Consider the following 21,201-nt stretch of genomic DNA (forward strand, 5'->3'; position numbering starts at 1 on the left):
TTATTTTTCAAATAAGATTTTATTAAAAAAGAGTCTGTTTTAGCTTCAGCTTCCAATTTGATCTTGACAGTGCATTTTGTCAATGAAATCTGACTCTGCTGGCCAGTCAGAAGTTGGTGCAGAAGGTGTGTTCCACAGGGGAATTCTTCCCCGCAGTCAGTAGAAGTTTCTTCCCAAAATGTATTGTACTGAACTCCTCTGTGATTTCCATGATTGACTTCCCCTTTGTCTCTGGAAGGAACAGGTAGAAAAAAATCCCTGAGATGACAAGAACGCCCACAAAGATGAGGAAGCAGAAGGGACCGAGGGCCTCCTGAAGACAAAAATAAAAGAGAAAAAGATGAATAAATCCTCTTCTGACACTTACTCTCTTAGATCCTTGAAGGTTGCTTTGCTTCTCAAGAATGAGAAAAAATTTCAGTCTAAAGAAGAAATGTTTCTTTACATTTTTAATATATGTATAAGACAGCAGAGGGTGGTTGACGATTGGGCCAGCTCACACCCTTCACCTCAAGACTATGTATGCCACCTCTGCTACACAGCTGGCCTCCGCAGAACAGGGACTTTGAGGTGGGTTCAGAACATTGATCACCTACATGGTATTGTAATGTACTTGCTGTGCCTCGCTGCCTAGGACAGCCATAAAAGGTGGTTTAAATTGGGAGCATTGAAGAAGAAATCCAAATTGAATTACCACAATGAAGGGGAATATCATCCCAATTACAATGAGGCCCATCCAGGCAATGGTCCCAGCAATCACAAAGGCAGATGATCGGGCTGACTGGTTGAAGATTTCCATCATGACAGACATGACTGCCCCAGCTGAAGAAGCAACATGAAAAAGTAATGAAGACATTTATGTGGGGTTTTCCAGTAGGAACTTTGGTCACCTCTTTTCCCCAAAATGAAAAAACGCAAATTCATACAATTCATATTTAGGAGCTATATTTGATCAAGCAGAACCCCAGAGAGTGAATATTTGTGCCCAGCGCTTGGCATATGTACAGAGTTCCTGCTTCTACTGGGGGCTAGTACCAAGAAAGGTTGTCAAGGCACTCATACACCATGGTTATGGCTATGATATGAAAACCCGAATAAAAATCAGTGACATACAATACTGATATTTTATATCTGAGTTTCCAATATCAAAATGTAGCCATTTGTCAGGGACCTAGAATTAGCTTTGGTCCCAAGTGAGGACCAAAAACCTAGCAGGGAGTTGTAAACTGGTTCTGGCATTGCCATTGTATCTGATTCAGATTGAAATTAAGAAAGGATAAAGGGATGCTAAGAGAAGGAACTGAACATGCCATCAGTTAACAATCCTGAATGGAGCTGGGGTTTTGCTTGTGAGTTGAGGATATTGTAGGATTCTGCTTCACTCTCTTCTCTATGAAGATGTATTTACAAAGTCTAGTTCCATTTCCATATACCCACACATATTAATGTGCTCATATAGTATGATCCAGAGGTTTCCTATCATCACCTAATTTTATGTACTCACATGGTCCAATTCCATAGGAGATAGTGAACAAGAATATGAGAATAACACTGCAGTAGGCCATCCAGGAGAACTGATTCTAGACAGAAAGCAGTGAGGAGAGAAAAAGGGAATTAATATGGTGGTAGAATAACATGCTCATTACTTTCTACTATCTGGAAAAGTGATTGCCAAGGGTCTGTTTTATATATGGGGAGTAAAATCACTTGTATCAAGGGGTGGGATGGAGGAGAGTTTAGCAGCTGAGGGAAGTGGCAGTGGGCCATTCTTTTTGCCGGAGACCAGGGTAGCAAAAGAGATTCAGGAGCTTAAAAGGGTGTGGATGCTTTGCATTGGGGGGAAAAGAGATTTTCAGCAGCTGAGATGATCATTGGGCAGCTGTCACAGCCACTTGTAAGTGGAGAGGCGCATGAGAGGTGCTGGTGAATGAGAAAGGAGACAGCAGGAATGCTCATTGCAAAGATTTTGACAACAGCAAGCCAAGATACACCCACTGGAGACTGGTGTGTGAGGGGTTAGGTAGTAAGAAGATTGGAGAAAGACTAGATCAGGGCACCTTGCTCGTGGGACAGTTAGTCTGGCAGCTGGAATGCGGATAATGCTGGTTTAGGAGGAGACAGCACAGAGACCCCTCCAGTGAGGACAAGGATGAAGGCCTCATAGAAGGAGCCATGAGTATTCACATAACATTCAGCCCTGCATTTGTTAGAGTGCAAAACTAAGGCTGAGTGTGAGTCTCCCACCAAATGGCACCATGGGGATCAGGCTTAATTTGAAAATAACATAAACAGCAGTTTTGTGGAAGTGGGAACAGGGCACCTCAAAAAGAAAAGCTTCCTTACCTGCAGTGAGAGAGCTGTTACTAGGAATACCAGCATCCCTGCCATCAACCCATAACCACCCCATAACAGCATCCGCCTGCCAAACCGGTCAATGATGGAGCTCTGAGGATCAGAAAACACATTGACATTACTGGAAACATGGCAAATTCCAACCTCTACTCCCCAAGGGAATTTGGGTTTCATTCTCTCTTGCTGTCTCCTTCATTCCTTTTCTCTCAGGAGTACAGAAATAGGTGTAATCGTGAAACGTCTGTTAGCCCTGTGATCAAGCAAAGCACTGCTGGGTGCTAGCCTGATGAACTCTGTGGGCGTTTCGGAGCAGCGGTTAAAATGGAGGCTGCTCTTTGGGGCCAGAAAGGACAGCTTGTATTTCTGGAATGATTCTGCTTCCCTCAACCCCTCACTTTCCTAGTAAGTCAAACTCTTTCATTTGAATGTATTTCATTTAGAATCACGGAGATATTATTCTACTTTACTTGTGGTCCCATCTATTTAATTAGATGTTAATACGCCAGCTCTCTGTATCCTTGTTTTAGTATCCTATGCAGAGTCTGAACCTGGCTTGTGCATTTCCACTATAGCAACCGTAATGGCCTTCACTGCAAATTCTCCTAAAATAGACATGCATGCCTCTTTTTACATGTATTTAAAAACAAACATTACAAATCATACGTTTTATACAGTTCTCTCTCAGCTGTGTTAGTTCCTTCCCTCGTGTCATTGATAAAGGTGAAATTAGTATATTATGGCCATGGTTGTAAATGGATCCCAAGGATCTATGCAAAGATGGATGAAGCAGATTTGAGGCTGAAGTTCTGTGGATACTCTAATTTCAGAGGAACTCTGGTAGGTAGGCAGAGTGAATACCACAGTTAACATCCTTTCCCTTGCAAAAAATGTCATAGGGATTTTTGTACCACAGCTGTTCGGGGGTTCCATGTTACATCTCATTTAGCGGATGGCAGCATATCTCCAACAGTATAGTGAGTCACCATCTTGTGCCATTTGATCAGTACTGACTCCGAGTGCCACCTACTGAACCACATCACTTTCTACAGCACTGTGGCATTTTCCCTAGATAGTTCTCATTCAAGGAATGACTCACCTACACCCTATTTAGTTAATGAGTTACCATGAGGTTATATCCCGAGGTTGCAGACAGCCTCTATATCTGACAGACCATCACATAGATTTTCTGGGTGTTATGTGTAAAATTGCCAAATTACACCCTAAAAGTCAGATTTTCAAAAGTGAATCAACCATTTCATGTAGCTGCTGCAGTCTGCCACTATCTTGACAAAGTGGCATTGTTCCCGTCTGCCTTTCCCACTTCTTCTGCTATATCTGATCTCTCTCACAGCTATTACCTGTATATAAACATTATTATCAATGGGAGCATGATATAAACTCCATTTAAAAATAACCATAAGTCTTGATTTTTAAAAGAAATTGTGGATCATGACACTCTTCCCCCCCCCTCCCGAAAAAGATGGGAAGTAATCTGGGGGGTAATAGGGAGGTGTCAGGGTTCTAATCTTTCACCAGCATCCCATTGGGGTGTTGACGGAATTGTATACATTTGTCCAGGTTCAGTCACTCAAGTGGAGGCATTCATTAGCATTCTGAAGGAGATGGATTCTCAGCCCTCCAGCCAAGTTGTCTGGAAGCTTACCCCTTTCAGAGTCCCAGGGAACAAACAAACAACTTAGGAGCAGCAAAGTAAACAAAGGAAAAGGAAATATACAGACAGTCCCATTTGGCCACTGGCCTCTCTTCCTTCAGAAGGGCCCTGGGCAGGCCGTAGCGTAGCTCAACATCGGCTGGTTCACCAGCAGAATAGATAGATGACAGCCCCCTTTGCCTCTGCGGACTTGGGCGTTCTTTTAAGCAAGGGTGTAGATTCTGGTCTCTGCCAGGCCTCTCCCTGGGAGCTAGGAAGCTCAACGCTCTGCTCTTCTCAGAGCTGCCCACCAGTGAGGTCTGGTCTACACTTAAAAATTAAATCGACCTAGCTATGTTGCTCAGGGCTTTGAAAAATTGTGTGCCCTGAGTGCTGTAGTTAGGTCAACCTAACTCCTGGTGTAGCCACTGCAAGTTCGATGGACAAATTCTCCTGTTGACCTAGCTACCATCTCTTGGAGAGATGGATTAACTATATTGATGGAAAAACTTCTGTCGATGTAGGAAGCATCTACATTGTGGCACTATAGCAGCACAGCTGCAGTGACGTAGCTGTGCCACTTCCCCCATCTTAAACTTCTCTTCCAAGTCTCAAAAAGACTTGCAGGTGTGGTGAGGTGGGGCCACTTCAGCCCGGAGAAACTCCTTAGCCCCTTCCTGTTGCAGGGTTTATGTTGTCTTTCACAGTTTCATATGGTGGGGTAGTGGTGACACAAAAAGATTCTTCAGTTCATGTATAGAAAGAGCAGTTTGTTTTAAGAAGGAACTGGCTCAAAACACATTTCCCTTTACCCTCCAAACCCAAGTCAGGTCTGACTTACACACAGGATGTTCGAGAAGAATTCACAGATCCCAACTCCTAATGCTATATATGGAATAAGGTCTTCATCCAACCTGGCTGTACGGAACACTTCAAAGGTATAAAAGTAGATCTGGAAAATGCAGTGAAAAGGAATTTTAACAATCAAGTGTAATCAAGGTACACCTCTACCCCGATATAATGCGACCTGATATAACACGAATTCAGATCTAACACAGTAAAGCAGCGCTCTGGGAGGGGGGCGGGACTGTGCATTCCGGCGGATCAAAGCAAGTTCGATATAACACGGTTTCACCTATAACACAGTAAGATTTTTTGGCTCCCAAGGACAGCGTTATATTGGGGTAGAGGTGTATGTGAGGTGTGCTTGTGCAGCAGCATTCAGATCTCGATCCTTCACCAGTACATTATCACCAAGTGGGTTTTTATTGGGGGGTCAGGAGAGGAAACAGAGGGGCCTGGATTTTATTTGGACAAAGAAAGAGGAGCTGTTTGAAATCTGAAATTTGAGGGTCTATTAGGGATTAACAAAAGGGTTTTGAGGGTCAAGAAAAGAATGGAACTTAAAGAAGCATTGTGTTAGGAGAAAGGAGGGAGTAAATAAGAGAATTGGGAGAAGGAGCTGGTTGGAGCCAAAAGAAGAATGGTATTGGGCGAAGGAGACGAGAAAGAGAAAAGTTCTTAGGGCCCTTGCTGTCTGGTTTGGCAGAGGCTTGTAGAAGGAGATCCCTTGATACCACACAGAATGAAGAAACAGGAACTTAAGGAAAACTGAGACCCAAATCTGTACAAAGAGTTCTCAAGGTCCAAGACGGAGAGAGTGAGCTTGTACAGTCATCTGTCCTAGAGAAAGAGCTTCTAGTGAGAACAGAAATGAAATCAATGGGACAATACCCTTTCAGGGAACATTAACATCCACTGTGCTGAACCTATTATATACACAGGCATGTGTTCACTTTAGAGTGCTGAGAAGCACGGTACTGTTAACGTCAGTGAATGTTACCACACAACTTACTGCAGTGAACTATCTATGAGGAGGAGAAAAGAGGATCAAGAGGAAGTAATAAGTAGGAACTGTGGCTCTGTAGTGTTCTCAGCGCTACCTAATAACAGTTCTGAGGTTGGAATTGAGGAATACTCAACTGCATTCAAGCCACAAAGCTGTATACTCATCATAAGGAGAATCATTATACACAACTGCCAACGCAAGGCTGGTTCTTTCATCACTTCCAGGACAGTCATGGTTTTGATGCTTTTCATTGCTGCCTTCTCCTTCATCATGTCCTCAAACTCTGCTTGATGATCCCCTTCACCCCAGAGCTGCTTCATGGCTATGGAAGAAAAATAGCAAAGCATAATTATTAGTAGTATTGTTTTTTATTTATAACACTGTAGTGCCTTGCAGACCTATCCATCAGCTGATCCATCTACTCATCTCCATTATTCAATTGGCTAATGAATTAGTGATTAGATTATTCATTAATCATTCATAATTCAGTCCATCTATTGATCCATCAGTCACTGATTGAAGAAATCAATCAGATATTGCTTAATGGAACACACTATTACACACTGCTGTTAGCTGGTAGATGTCTATCTCTTGTTTGTGTAATACAGTAATATTTTAGAGGGTGATCTTGAATTACTGCAGATTAGTAATTTGTGTCTACACTAATTTAGATCTACATCAATATCAGTACAAGATCCTTGTTGATTAGAATTATTAAGAAATATAATTGGTGGATGATGGGAAACTTGGTTCCATCTAATAGGCCCACCCCTTCAATGGCTATTAGGGTGACCAGATGTCCCGATTTTATAGGGACAGTCCCGATATTTGGGGCTTCATCATATATACATGCCTATTACCCCCACCCCCGTCCTGATTTTTCACACTGGTCACCCTAATGGCTATCATATAACAAATCAGATATTTGGAGAAAGGCTTGTCCCATTTTACCTTTCAAACAACCTTCAGAGTCTTCCTTTTGTATCAAAAGGTAGGGTGGGGACTCAGGGAAGAATGGCAAAGAGACCAGCTGGACAAATGCTGCAATTCCACATACGGCTAACAGCAAAGGCCACAAGGATTCAGTTCCTAAAAACTCTCTGTAGAGAGCATATAAAATATATTTATGGTTTAATAAAATAAAATTAAATAACTATTTCCTGGAGCAAAAAGTGGACCAACAGATGCTATATACAGATGGAAATGGAGAAGATAAATTGAAAGAAAGAAAATTTGGATAACTGGAAAGGAAAATAGCTAAGTAAGTACCTTAGTTCTATAGTTTGTTCTGAGGTTTTTCCCATTATTAAAAAATAAAAATTCAGTGGATTTTAATCCATGCAACTACTATCGAGACCAATGCTACAATTCTACATAAGACTGAAGAATTCAGATCCTCAGTATTCATGAGTTACAACTATATACAACAGAGGGTCCTGTGGCACCTTTGAGACTAACAGAAGTATTGGGAGCATAAGCTTTCGTGGGTAAGAACCTCACTTCTTCAGATGCAAGTAATGGAAATCTCCAGAGGCAGGTATAAATCAGTGTGGAGATAATGAGGTTAGTTCAATCAGGGAGGGTGAGGTGCTCTGCTAGCAGTTGAGGTGTGAACACCAAGGGAGGAGAAACTGTTTCTGTAGTTGGATAGCCATTCACAGTCTTTGTTTAATCCTGATCTGATGGTGTCAAATTTGCAAATGAACTGGAGCTCAGCAGTTTCTCTTTGGAGTCTGGTCCTGAAGTTTTTTTGTTGTAAGATGGCTACCTTTACATCAGCTATTGTGTGGCCAGGGAGGTTGAAGTGTTCTCCTACAGGTTTTTGTATATTGCCATTCCTGATATCTGACTTGTGTCCATTTATCCTCTTGCGTAGTGACTGTCCAGTTTGGCCAATGTACATAACAGAGGGGCATTGCTGGCATATATAACATTGGTGGACGTGCAGGTGAATGAGCCGGTGATGTTGTAGCTGATCTGGTTAGGTCCTGTGATGGTGTTGCTGGTGTAGATATGTGGGCAGAGTTGGCATCGAGGTTTGTTGCATGGGTTGGTTCCTGAGTTAGAGTTGTTATGGTGCGGTGCGTGGTTGCTGGTGAGAATATGCTTAAGGTTGGCAGGTTGTCTGTGGGCGAGGACTGGCCTGCCTCCCAAGGTCTGTGAAAGTGAGGGATCATTGTCCAGGATGGGTTGTAGATCACTATATACAATTATTTATTAGTAACTTTAGCAACTTCTTTTTTCTGTGATAAGTAGAGAAACTGACACAATATGCACAGACAATGGGAAAAATGGATGAAAAGAAAAATATTTAGGCTGCTTGGTCCATAGATAAGTACATATATTCTACCTGGAGAAAGGTAGTAGCCTAGGACTTGGGAGACAAGTTTTTGATTCTGTGCTTTGACACAGAGTTCCTCTGTGATGGTGGGCAAGTCACTTAGCCTCTCTGTGCCTCAGTTCCCCATTTTAAAAATGGGGATTATAGACTTATCTATCTCACAGGTGGATTGTGAGGATAAGTATATTAAAGATTGCAGGGCTTTGGAGTGTGCTCTGGCTCTGCTCCAGCTCCAGGCAAAAACCTGCAGCTCCACTGCTCCAGAGCTGCTCCGCGCTCCAGCTCCGGGCTCCGCTCCAAAGCCCTGAAAGATTGTGGTGTGCTCACCTACTGTGGTGATGAGGCCATGTACGTATGTAAAATAGACAGGTACCTTAATCCCATAATTTGTCCTAAAACTTTTCCTAGTGTCAAAAACACAAGAGCACTGGTGTTTGCAAATCCACGCAGCTTCTTCGGTGAAATTTCTCCTAGGTATTGACCATGTGCATTCATACATACACCTTGAACGAGGAGAAGAAATAGGAAAGTTATATTTATAGAAAGAAAAATTACCTTTTTTTCCAAATCATATTCTGCCAAACTGTAGCACTCTCCTTTTTTGAATTGTTTCTTAAGTATCATCTACAATAAGTAGTCAAACTGGAAAATTACATCTTCTAAAACAACACATTTAATAAATCACTATTCGGATTACCAATTTCAGTTGAGTCCTTGTGGAAGTAGATGGTGATTTGCTATAATTTATTACTGCACAATCCCTCCCCAGCTGGCTAATATGCAGGAGGACTGCTTGAGCTGCACCATCCTATAGCTGTGTGCAGCCTGCTTCCTCTGATGCTGGGTGTGGAATGGCCCCCACCTCCTCCCTAATCCTTCCTGCTCCACCTGGGGTGCTGTGTTCCCCGAGGAGCTCTGAGAGGGAGTGGTCCCTATGTTCTCCCAAGAGAATAACTTGTGTACATACAGTAGCGTGAGGTCCTACCTGCACTGATGCCATAGAGGAAGCGTCCAATCAGAATCATCTCAAAAGACTTGGCGCTCTTACTGAAGCCCATGTGCAAGGCAGTTACCATTATGAGCATATTGTTGCACAACAGACATTTCTTTCTGTAGCAGCAAATGAAATACAGATGTGAATCAGGTTTTCCCACAAATATCTCCTCTTCACTTTGAACAAATGGACTCCTGTTATCCAGTGAATGAATTGTGTATTTTTATCAGTCTAATTTACATATGCTTATTTATTCTTATAATAACATTTTATCTGTTTTTTTCACTCTCATCAGCAGAGTCTTTAAGAATTCCCACATTCACTATCCTATATTTCCCCAAGAAAGAGTGTTTTTCAGTGGCAATTCTATTGGACAGATATTAAAATAATGTTTAGCCCCTCCTCCCAGCCTGTTGGAAAGAAATTGTATATACAATCAACCATAATGGAAATGTGTTTGTGTATCTTTAAGCGATGAGACAGCTTGTTAACCTTTGGAACTCTGATTTCTTGTTTAAGGACACTTGAAAACTTTGTGTTTTGAAGGCCTGGAGATTGGGTAGGGCAACTTGGTCTGGATTTTATAGAGACTTTCTGGCAGCTGAAAGTGGAGATAAATCTAGGATAGTGGCAGAAAAGATAGCTTGGGGAGGGTCAAGTGGAGGTGTGTGTTCAAGGGAGTTGGTTGGAGAGGGAACCAGTAGCAGGAAGAAAGGTTGAGTGGAAGCATCTAGTGTGAGAGTGTGAAGTGGACCAAAAGCTGAGAACTGGGATGGGGGAAGAGGAAGAAGCAGAGATACAAAGAGATGAGGTAGGGAACTAACATCTGGGAAGCAGATACTATTGGGCACATCCGCAGTTTGTTGAAAGGGGTCTGCAGCTGGTATATTTACTACTGCAGGGAATACAGAATCATGAATTTAGCCCTGGTAGGTAAGTAAATGGAGAAATTATTTTCAAATATTTTGTGTGTGTGTGTGTGTGTGTGTGTGTGTGTATCCATGTCTATCTTTGTAATTTTAAGTCCTCTTCCTCTCAGGGGTTCTACCAAAGGAAGGCACCTTCACTTTCCACAAGAGGCTCTCTAGTTGTTTTGCTTATGGAGACTGCAACAGGGAGGAACTAAATTAATTCATCTCCTGACTGACCTGACCACACACACTTCTCAGCTAGCAGCACTGCAGACTTGTGCAGCTACAACCTCACCATGGATTTTATACTGCTGGGGGCCCTGCACCCTGCTTCACACAGACTGAAGCTGGTGAAAAACAGGGGTGATTTAGCCTATATTCAGTTAGCGCTCAGTCCTAGTCCCTTGTAGTTTTGCAATTGACTTCAATGAGATGAAGTTTTAGCCTTTAATAATGTAGGAACTTAAACGGTTTTTGTTTTTATTTATTTAAAAATCATTTTGTTCCCTTTTCAGTAAAATGTTTTTCAATGTTAAATTAACTAAATGGTAGCCCAAGCAAACCGCTTAGCTGGTTTGTTAGCTGATTCCATTGTTACAATTCCTCATTAGTGAGCTGTTCAGAAAAGATACGTACTTTCCATATTTCACAAACAGGTATCCACTACACAGACACCCCAGTAGTCCCCCTACACAGTAGATAGACACAATGAGGGACCACAGCAATGTGATGGTCTCCTGATGGAGGGGAGAGCCATATCGCTCCAGCCAGGTTTTGTTGATAAACCTCTTAATGTGCTGAGAAGGAAAAGGGGATTTTCATTAACAGTAATTATGACTCCAATGCATTATACACAATCATACTTCATTATATTTAAAGCTGGTTTTGGTTTCAACAAATAGTTGCTATTTAAAGAATGACAACATGAGACTTACTTGCAAATAAAAGTTTAGGAAGAGCCCACATACCCACATTTCTTGTTATTACCAATCTGTATCTCTGAAAATCAGTTTTGAATGGCTATATATTAATTTCACAATGGAGGAATAATGGGGTGGTGCTAAAGACTGGCAGTATTATACACATCTGCAGTAGAATTAAGTGATGATGTCAGAAATGCTGTTTATTATTTTTAATTAACATTTTGATGGAATTTATTGCTTACAAAAACAAGAGACTAGTAGAATGTGAGCTTCCCCAATAAATTCTGATAGTACACCTAATCCTTGACATGATGATATTATTAATTAATTAATATTATTATAGTCAAGGGCTTCTCTCTTAAGCAGCAAATTGTGCCACGTTTTTGATGACTGTATGATGCAATAACCAAACTTGTTTTCACGCATAACCTAAACAGTCTTTGAATCCAAGTGTTGAGAGAGGAAAGGCTACTGCACAAATTAACTGCACAATCTCATCCACTGAAACTTGACTTGAAAAATGTTGTGTAAATTTCCACACTCAAATGTCGGATCCTGTTATGGATTCCTTTTAAATATCTGTGTTCTTGAGTGTAGGGGAGTGATGGGGATAATGGGAGGAAGGCCAAAGGACGTTTTGAGGGTTGAAACCTCAACCACACCACCACTTCTTAACTTTGATGTATACCCTTTTTGTTCATCAAGTTTATAGTTCACACACACCCCTTACTACCCAGTCCATGGAGTGTGACCTAAGGGACTATACAGATACTTCAAAATGAAGAAGACAGTAGCGGAGAAGGATTTACCAAGAATCCTCTTCCTAAGCCCCTCAGTTCAGCAATAGACTACACAGGGAATAGTGCTCATTTCCCAATGTCCTCAGCCTTTCAAATGCTATCTGTGGAGTGAAGTTCTGTCCTTTATCCAGACTCTCGTCTTACTCTTTCTTACAGTACAGAATGGGAATAGAAAGAACTGGAAACTGTCTCAATGGAAAGACTTAATGAAGTATTTTAAGGACAAGGAGCATCCTCAAGCTAAGACCCAGCCCCATGAAAATTCAACCAAAGAGGTGTCTTTGATTAAGGCTTTGCTTACCATGGAAGGGTAGTTGATCACAGAAAGATGAAAACCTGGTAAAAGGGTTCCACCAATTCCCAGCACAAGCATCATTTGAAATAGCCCCCGATACTGAATCTACAAAAAGATGATAAAACACACCCTCAGTTTATGGTCAGATCCATGTATCTACAGCTCTCCCTTTCCAGAACCATATCTTATTCACTGCAGATACTTCTAGCTATAGAAACCTTTTCACACTATGCAAGGTTCCAGCCCAAAAGGGTGCCATCAACCATTCAAAGGTGCCCCCCATCCCAGCCAAGTGGTCAGAGAAAACCAACATCCATTGGAGTCTCCTCATCTAAAGAGACAAGACAAAGAAAGATCCATTACTATCCACTACATGGGAAGGACCATTGCATTCAGGATGATAGAGTTGACAATGTGTCAATGAACATGTAAATATGCTGTCCAAATGCCTATTAATGATACTGGGATGTGTGAAACTGCAGAATTTCATCCCCTCTTATCCCATGTTACCTGTTTTATTTCTACAAAGGGAGAACTTTTATTCTTTACCATTTTTGTCAAAACAATAATTCAGAAACTGGCTAAAGAAGATTTTTTTCATATTAGGCTTACTACACTGAGGCCATATCTACACTTCCACTTAAGTTGGCAAAACTTATGTTGCTCGGGGGTGTGGAAAAAACACACCCCTGAGTGACAGAAGTTTTGCCGGCATAAGTGGTAGTGTGCACAGTGCTATGTCGGCGGGAGAGCTTCTCCTGCTGATCTAGCTATCACCATTCATTGAGGTGTTTTTTTTATGTCGACAGGAGAGCTCTTTGCCATCGACATAGAATGGCTACATGAGTGATCTTACAGCGCTGCAGTTGCATCAGTACAGTTGTGCCACTGTACGCTCACTAGTATAGACATGGCCTGAGAGAATTGTTAGTCTTCGGATTGTCACTACCTCTGGGCCATGAGAGGACCCTGACACCCCAGGCAAGTTTGTTTTCATTCTGCCCAGTACTGTTGGCAGTGCTATACTTTCTCTTTGCTCCTGGAACAACCTGGAGACAATAAAGAAGTGCTCCTTCTTCTGTTGGCCATCCCAATGCAACCATAGAGCTAAGATAACTGTAAACTAACTATAACTTTAACAATCAGAACTATAACTCTCTGTCTTTCTCTACACACACACAATGAGAGACAAGACAGACAGCATTTTTTTCATTCTGAAAATCTAACAATCTTTCTTTTAACTGATGGTTTCACTGGTTTCTTAAACTCACTTGAGTAGTGTCACCTTTTTTTTAGCTCTATGGATGAATAGTACTATGTAAGAGCTAATTGTTAGTATTTACTATTATGTGCTTCTCAGATCGGTACAGTATATTGTGTCCTAACAAACTCCCATTATTTTGTATGTTTATTGACAAATTTAATGTGGTTTCCTTTGTATTTTACCTCCTCATTGTATTTTGCTCACAGCCTGGAAGGATCTAACCCCAGGCACTGAAGGAATTAGCTGAAGAAATCTCTGCAAATGTTTGCAAATTCATGTATGGCAGGAGAGGTCCTGGAAGCTAGGGAAGGGCTAATGTAGTGCCTATCTTGAAAAAGGAGAAAAAGGAGGAGCTGGGGAACCATAGAACAGTCAGCCTGACTTCGATACCTGGGAAGCTACTAGAGCAATGTATAAAACATTCAATTTGCAAATATCTGGAGAATGAAGGGGTGATCACTAGCAGCCAGCAGGGATTTACTAAAAACAAATCTTGGCAAACCAGTTTGATTTCGTTTTTTGACAGGGTAACTGGTTTGGTGGATAGGGGAAATGTGGTGGACATAATATACCTGGACTTCAGCAAGGCTTTTGACACAGTCCCACATGACATTTTGATAAGTAAGCTGGAAAAATGTGGACTTGGCTCAACTACCGTTAAATGGATACATAATTGGTTAAACAACTGCAGATAAAGAGAACTAGTAATGGAATTATGTCAGATTGCGGGGAGGTCTCAAGTGGGGTTCCATAAGGATATGTTCTGGGTGCGGTGTTGTTTAACATCTTTACTTTATTAATAACCTGGATGTAGGACTAGAGAACATACTGATCAGATTTGCAGATGACACAAAGCTTAGGGGGATTGTCAACACTTTGGAGTATAGAGCTAAAATTCAGAGAGATCTTGATAAAGTGGAGAACCGGGCTATAGATAACAAAATGAAATTCAGCAAAGACAAATGTAAGGTGTTACACTTCAGGAATTAAAACTAAATGAACAAATGCAAAATGGGAGATAACTGGCTTGGCAGCAGCACAACTGAGAAGGATCTGGGAGTTGTGGTGTATCACAACCTCAACATGAGTGAGCAATTCAATGCTGTTGCAAAAAAAAAAAAATGGTAAATGCAGTTTTAGATTGCATCAACCAAAGCATAGCATGCAAGTCATGGGAGGTGATAGTACTGATCTATTCAGCACTGATTAGTCTCAGCTGGAGTTCAGTTTTAGTCACCAATGTATAGAAAGGATGTAGAGAAACTGGAAAGGATCCAGAGGCAAGTGACAAAGATAATTGAAGGGATGGAGTGCAAGCCATATGAGCAAAGGCTGAAGGAACTTGGTATGTTTATTTGGGAAAAGAAGAGATTAAGGGTGGACATTATAGAGGTCTTCAAATACTTGAATGGCTGCCATAAAAAAGATGGAGAAAAGTTGTTCTCTCTTGCCACAGAGGGCAGGACAAGAGGCAATGGGTTCAAACTACAGCATAGCAGATTTAAATTAAATCTCAGGAAAAACTTCCTAGCTGTAAGAACAGTAGGACAATGGAACAGACTGCCTAGGGAGGTTGTGGAAGCTTCTTCATGGAAGGTTTTCAAAAGGAGGTTGGATAGCCATCTGTCTTGGATGGTTTAGACATGACAAATCCTGCATCTTGGCAGAGGGTTAGACTAGATGACCCTTGCGGTCCCTTCTAACCCTATGGTTCTAGGAGTCTATAACCCTTATTATGTCAGCATAGGACTTCAAAAGTTATAAAACACAGCTTTAAAAACCCTCATGAGATTGTTATGAAAATAATGAGACTCTAAAATAAATGTGATGGATTCTTTGTGTCTATATTATTATTTTTGAACTCTAGGGGAAGTTCCCCCTCTCTCAATGAGGAGGAAGAATGTCCTCATACGGGTGTTAATGCATTTTGAGATGAATTTTCACACACCGGTTCAATCTCTGTACTGTTCATGGAGCTTGGTTTCTCCTGCTTTCCCACATCACCTTGCAGGCTCGCATACAGCTTTTTCTCATTTATACTTGGATATTTTTAGGGCATGTTGCCTCCTCCTGAGCCCCTCAGAGCGAAAGCAAAGGCACAAGTGTCTTACCACAATGCTGTTTTGCTGTATTTCCTCTTCTTCCTCTCTTGCTGTGCTTCTAACTGTCCCAGCACCTTGAGGTAATCCTCCGTTATCAACAGTACCTCCCTATTTTTGTTAAAGGGGTATTGCCCCCAAAATAGTTTTTTTGCTCTGTCCATCGTAATCACTACTAAAAAGACCATTAGGTAGCCTCTTGTTGTACTCTTTATAACTATATCACACTTTTTAAAAGATTGTTTAATGAAAATGTGCAGTACCTTCTCCAGCATTGGCAGTGGCAGGTAGGAAGTGGAAGACAAATCCTTCCTATTATTAATATCTGATGTGATAAAAAAACCAGGGTACTCACCAGGTCTGACAGGCAGCTGGCCATTTCCTATTGAAAGCTCGGCTGTTCGTATCACTGGCAAGTCCCTGTCAGATGCGTGATCTGCTTTCTAAGCTTTTTTACCCAGGCATGTTATTTAAGTAATGAGGAGCTGGGATCCTGGGACTGAAGTTAAATTTTTACTTTCTACGTTTTCAGTGAATTATGTTATTTTTAGTCATTGGACAGGGTTTAGACCTATTGGACTAAATATTTCAAGAAACAGATATGTCAAGCCCAGTCCAACGTGGAGAGAGATTTTTCCTCCCCCTATATTTGGAGGGCTCTTGCTGACTTGGGATGAGAGGCAGGCAACTAGTTCAGACATCAAAGCTAAATGGTGTTCCAGTTATTCTCTGATATATGAAAGATTGCTCTGAGGTTGTTTCTTGTATAATAACTCATTCATTTTAAGGCTGACGAAATGTTTAAACAGTTTAACACCATCCTCAGACCTAAGTTTGGTTATTGTTCATAGAATCATAGACTATCAGGGTTGGAAGGGACCTCAGAAGGTCATAGAATCATAGAATATCAGGGTTGGAAGGGACCTCAAGAGGTCATCTAGTCCAACCCCCTGCTCAAAGCAGGACCAATTCCCAACGAAATCATCCCAGCCAGGGCTTTGTCAAGCCGGGCCTAAAAAACCTCCAAGGAAGGAGACTCCACCATCTCCCTAGGTAACGCATTCCAGTGCTTCACCACCCTCCTAGTGCAATAGTGTTTCCTAATATCCAACCTGGACCTCCCCCACTGCAACTTGAGACCATTGCTCCTTGTTCTGTCATCTGCCACCACTGAGAACAGCTGAGCTCCATCCTCTTTGGAACCCCCCTTCAGGTAGTTGAAGGCTGCTATCAAATCCCCCCTCATTCTTCTCTTCTGGAGACTAAACAATCCCAGTTCCCCCAGCCTCTCCTCATAAGTCATGTGCTCCAGACCCCTAATCATTTTTGTTGTCCTCCGCTGGACTCTTTCCAATTTTTCCACATCCTTCTTGTACTGTAGGGCCCAAAACTGGACACAGTATTCCAGATGAGGCCTCACCAATGTCGAATAAAGGGGAACGATCACGTTTCTCGATCTGCTGGCAATGCCCCTACTTATACAGCCCCAAATGCCGTTAGCCTTCTTGGCAACAAGAGCACACTGTTGACTCATATCCAGCTTCTCGTCCACTGTGACCCCTAGGTCTTTTTCTGCAGAACTGCTACCTAGCCATTCGGTCCCTAGTCTGTAGCAGTGCATGGGATTCTTCCGTCCTAAGTGCAGGACTCTGCACTTGTCCTTGTTGAACCTCATCAGGTTTTTTTTGGCCTAATCCTCTAATTTGTCTAGGCCCCTCTGTATCCGATCCCTACCCTCTAGTGTATCTACCACGCCTCCTAGTTTAGTGTCATCTGCAAACTTGCTGAGAGGGCAGTCCACACCATCCTCCAGATCATTAATAAAGATATTAAACAAAACCGGCCCCAGGACCGACCCTTGGGGCACTCCGCTTGAAACCGGCTGCCAACTAGACATGGAGCCATTGATTACTACCCGTTGATCCTGACGATCTAGCCAGCTTTCTATCCACCTTACAGTCCATTCATCCAGCCCATACTTCTTTAACTTGGCGGCAAGAATACTGTGGGAGACCGTATCAAAAGCTTTGCTAAAGTCAAGGAATAACACATCCACTGCTTTCCCCTCATCCACAGAGACAGTTATCTCATCATAGAAGGCAATTAGGTTAGTCAGGCACGACTTCCCTTGGTGAATCCATGCTGACTGTTCCTGATCACTTTCCTCTCCTTTAAGTGTTTCATAATTGATTACTTGATGACCTGCTCCATGATTTTTCCAGGGACTGAGGTGAGGCTGACTGGCCTGTAGTTCCCCGGATCCTCCTCCTTCCCTTTCTTAAAGGTCATCTAGTCCAACCCCCTGCTCAAAGCATGGCCAAATCCCAACTTTTTTGTTTGTTTGTTCTTTCAGCCAGTTTCAGCCTTCAAACTTCTTACCTCACTTTTAAGACCCTGAACAGCTCCCCTCATCTTTGCTTTTATTTCCTTGTCCTCTTCTTCATTTTGTGTGTGCTCCTCCCAAACTTCATCTAAGTGTCTCACTTGTATCTTCTCCCACACTTTTCTTCCACACTTCCCCTTACACTCTGAACTTCCTCCCTCTCCTTATAGACTGGATGATCTCTGCCTCTTTTGCAAAAAGAACAGGAGAACTTGTGGTACCTTAGAGACTAACAAATTTATTTGAGCATAAGCTTTTGTGGGCTACAGCCTACTTCATCAGATGCATAGAATGGAACGTATAGTAAGAAGATATATATACATACAGAGAACATGAAAAGGTGGAAGTTGCCCAACCAACTCTAAGAGGCAAATTAATTAAGATGAGCTATTATCAGCAGGAGAAAAAAAACTTTTGTAGTGATAATCAAGATGGCCCATTCCAGACAGTTGACAAGAATGTGTGAGGATACATAACATGGGGAAATAGATTCAATTTGTGTAATGACCCAGCCATTCCCAGTCTCTATTCAAGCGGAGTTAATGGTATCTAGTTTGCAAATTAATTCTAGTTCAGCAGTTTCTCATTGGAGTCTGTTTTTGAAGCTTTTCTGTTGCAAAATTGCCACCTTTAAGTCTGTTACTGAGTGACCAGAGAGGTTAAAGTGTTCTCCTACTGGTTTTTGAACGTTATGATTCCTCATGTCAGATTTGTGTCCATTTATTCTTTTGCATAGAGACTGTCCAGTTTGGCCAATGTACATGGCAGAGGGGCATTGCTGGCACATGATGGCATATATCACATTGGTAGATGTGCAGGTGAACAAGACCCTAATGGTGTGGCTGATATGATTAGGTCCTATGATGGTGTCACTTGAATAGATATGTGGACAGAGTTGGCATTGGGCTTTGTTGCAAGGATAGATTCCTGGGTCAGTGTTTTTGTTATGTGGTGTGTGGTTGCTGGTGAGTATTTGCTTCAGGTTGGGGGGCTGTCTGTAAGCGAGGACTGGTCTGTCTCCTCACTCTCACAGATCTTGGGAGACAGACCAGACCACACATATAGTTAATGTCTACACAGAAAAGACAGGAATTTGTTTTTTAAGACCTCATCATGATACGCAGTTTATCTTCCTAAGAAGAATGAAGAGCTGAGTTTATCCTGCTAAGATTTAAACCTATGGTTCCAGCAAGTATAATTATTCCAAATCTGATGCTGTGATCACTAACCCTTCCCTGGCACGTAGTAGTTACATTTTATAAGTTGTCAGTATATCTTGTATGCACGTACAACCCATTTGATCAAGCACAAGAAATTCATGGAAATTGCAGAGTTTCTCCCTCTTGCATGGCATTGATTCAGGTTTTTGAGCAGTCACTTAACCTATGCTCCAAAATCCATTCTAGCTGGTGGTTGTGTTAATGTTACACAGAGCATTTCTCCACTTGCTGCTCAAGTTCATCTAGAGAAGGGAAGTTGGTGAAAAGTCAGGCAGACAATGAATAACTGGGATCAGGTGAGTCACATTGCATGCTGTATGGAGACACATACGAGGATCTTACTCTGTGTAAAGCTGCTGTGTCATTCCAGGAAATGCAATGCAGACCGAAGAAGACTTTTCAGACAGATGAGTTCACTGCATTCTAGGAGCCCTAACCTAAGAAATGTTGAGTGTCCTCAATCCCCATTGAAGTCAAAGGGCGATGAGGATGTTTAACACTTCACAGGAGTGGGTCCAAAACGCATAGACTTGGGGACAGATTTACAAAGGCATTTAGGTGTCTAAAGATGGAGGTAGGCTCCTGGAGCCAGATTTTTAAAGGATTAGGCACGTAGATGCTTTTGAAAATTCCACTAGGCAAATAACTGCATCTTCAGGTGCCTGAATATCTTTGAAAATCTACCACGTTTGCAGCCTTGAGTGCTGGCAAGATCTCCATGCTGATCAAACAGGAAATGAACATTCAAAAGTTCCTGGGGCTTTAACAGGGGAGTGGCTGTTTCTTGTGTACCTGGCTGACATGCAGTGGAGTTGCTCCAGAGCGGTCACAGCGGAGCACTGTGGGACACCTCCTGGAGGCCAATTCATTTTTAATTACACAACACAGTGTCTACACTATCCCATCGACCTGTGGATGTCGAATCAAGCACTACGCCTCTTGCAGAGGTGGAGTACAGACCACTTAGGTCGGCGGAAGGGACTCAGAGGTGCAGACACATACATTATTTGATTGACTTAACGCGGATTATGTCGACGTAAGTTTGTAGTGTAGACCAGGCCTATGTCTGTGATGATTCATGTTTACTCAGAGTGTGGAAACCTCTCTGGACTTGGGAGCCGGAATGTCTCAGTGTCTTTTCATTAACTTTAATGGGCCATCCTTGTCTTTTCCTGGGCTGGACAATGGGACATTACCTGGAGCCAGTTACATGTAAACACCGGGCTTGGGAAGTACCCTTCCCTGCTATGAGTTATAGTTGACATTATGAGCACAGTTTCCTAAATACACAAATGCATAGATTCATAACCATAGTCTGTATACGTCTCATAATGACTATGATGATCAGAACATTACAAGCTTCCATTAAAGACCTTACTTGATACACTTTTATAGTACTGTAGTACAGTATGCAATAGGCTGGTTTAACTGCTCATTTTTGGAGTTTAAACATTCTGTTCGCCCCCTGCTTATTGTATTTCAATGAAAAACAAACCTGAGGCTGTGTATTCTCAGCAAATCTGTTCTGTGTCCTTTTCTGTTAAAGAGGAATCAGACATCTTACACCCGCTTCCCTGACTCTGCCCTGCATAGACCCCAAAACACAGAACTCCAGGGAAAAACTACTCTTACATTCAAATTGTCTGCCTGAAAAGAGTTCCATCTTTCAATACTTGAAAAGTGATAATAGCACAAAGGCTGCAGAATAACGGTTTTTAAAAAAATATATGAATTAATACTGGCATTTAAAGCGTTAGTGAAGAGGCAGAATACTCATCATGAGTAACTTGATAGGGCATGAGAGGAAGTGGTAAGAACTAAACAGCAGCAACTCCCTGTCCCTGGCTGCTAGGAGGAGCAGTATACATCAAGGGCATGGACTAGCAAGACGGTCCTGCTGTACTCTGTGTATATGCGTAATCTCATGTTACTCTCTCATGGCTGGCAGAGGAGAAGGGAAACACTAATATCACTGTTGAAGAGATCTTCTTTAGCTCAAGCGGTAAAGGCCCACGTCTGTGGAGCTGGAGTTTCTGTACGTGTTTGTGTGAGTTTTCTGGTAATTGTACCTGTTGTCTGCAGCACATGGATTTCTTACAGTACTTCTAGTTCTGCAAAA

The 21,201-nt window shown here is 42.0% G+C and overlaps 1 protein-coding gene across 1 annotated transcript; it reads right to left on the reverse strand.

The window, feature by feature from the left end:
- LOC128824643 (solute carrier family 2, facilitated glucose transporter member 11-like) lies at positions 1 to 15,928 on the reverse strand. The gene is made up of 12 exons (XM_054006378.1): positions 15,835 to 15,928; positions 12,123 to 12,221; positions 10,735 to 10,895; positions 9,179 to 9,303; positions 8,567 to 8,696; positions 6,804 to 6,952; positions 5,987 to 6,174; positions 4,845 to 4,955; positions 2,344 to 2,445; positions 1,505 to 1,580; positions 695 to 822; positions 1 to 313 (listed from the first exon to the last, which is right to left on the reverse strand). Exons 1-12 carry the CDS (start codon positions 15,856 to 15,858, stop codon positions 107 to 109), a joined length of 1,500 nt encoding a protein of 499 aa, XP_053862353.1. The 5' UTR covers positions 15,859 to 15,928; the 3' UTR covers positions 1 to 106.
- Between the last annotated feature and the right edge of the window lie 5,273 nt (positions 15,929 to 21,201).

This window comes from Malaclemys terrapin, chromosome 16 (assembly GCF_027887155.1).
Source record: "Malaclemys terrapin pileata isolate rMalTer1 chromosome 16, rMalTer1.hap1, whole genome shotgun sequence".
Classification (NCBI taxonomy): domain Eukaryota; kingdom Metazoa; phylum Chordata; order Testudines; family Emydidae; genus Malaclemys; species Malaclemys terrapin.

Coding starts and splice junctions, on each gene's coding strand:
- LOC128824643 (XM_054006378.1), bottom strand. CDS start 15,858: ATGGCCAGCTGCCTGTCAGACCTG. Junction 9,304..10,734: donor CTGTTTGTGAAATATGGAAA/GTACGTATCTTT, acceptor TTGCTGCTACAG/AAAGAAATGTCTGTTGTGCA. Junction 1,581..2,343: donor TAACAGCTCTCTCACTGCAG/GTAAGGAAGCTT, acceptor CTTTCTGTCTAG/AATCAGTTCTCCTGGATGGC.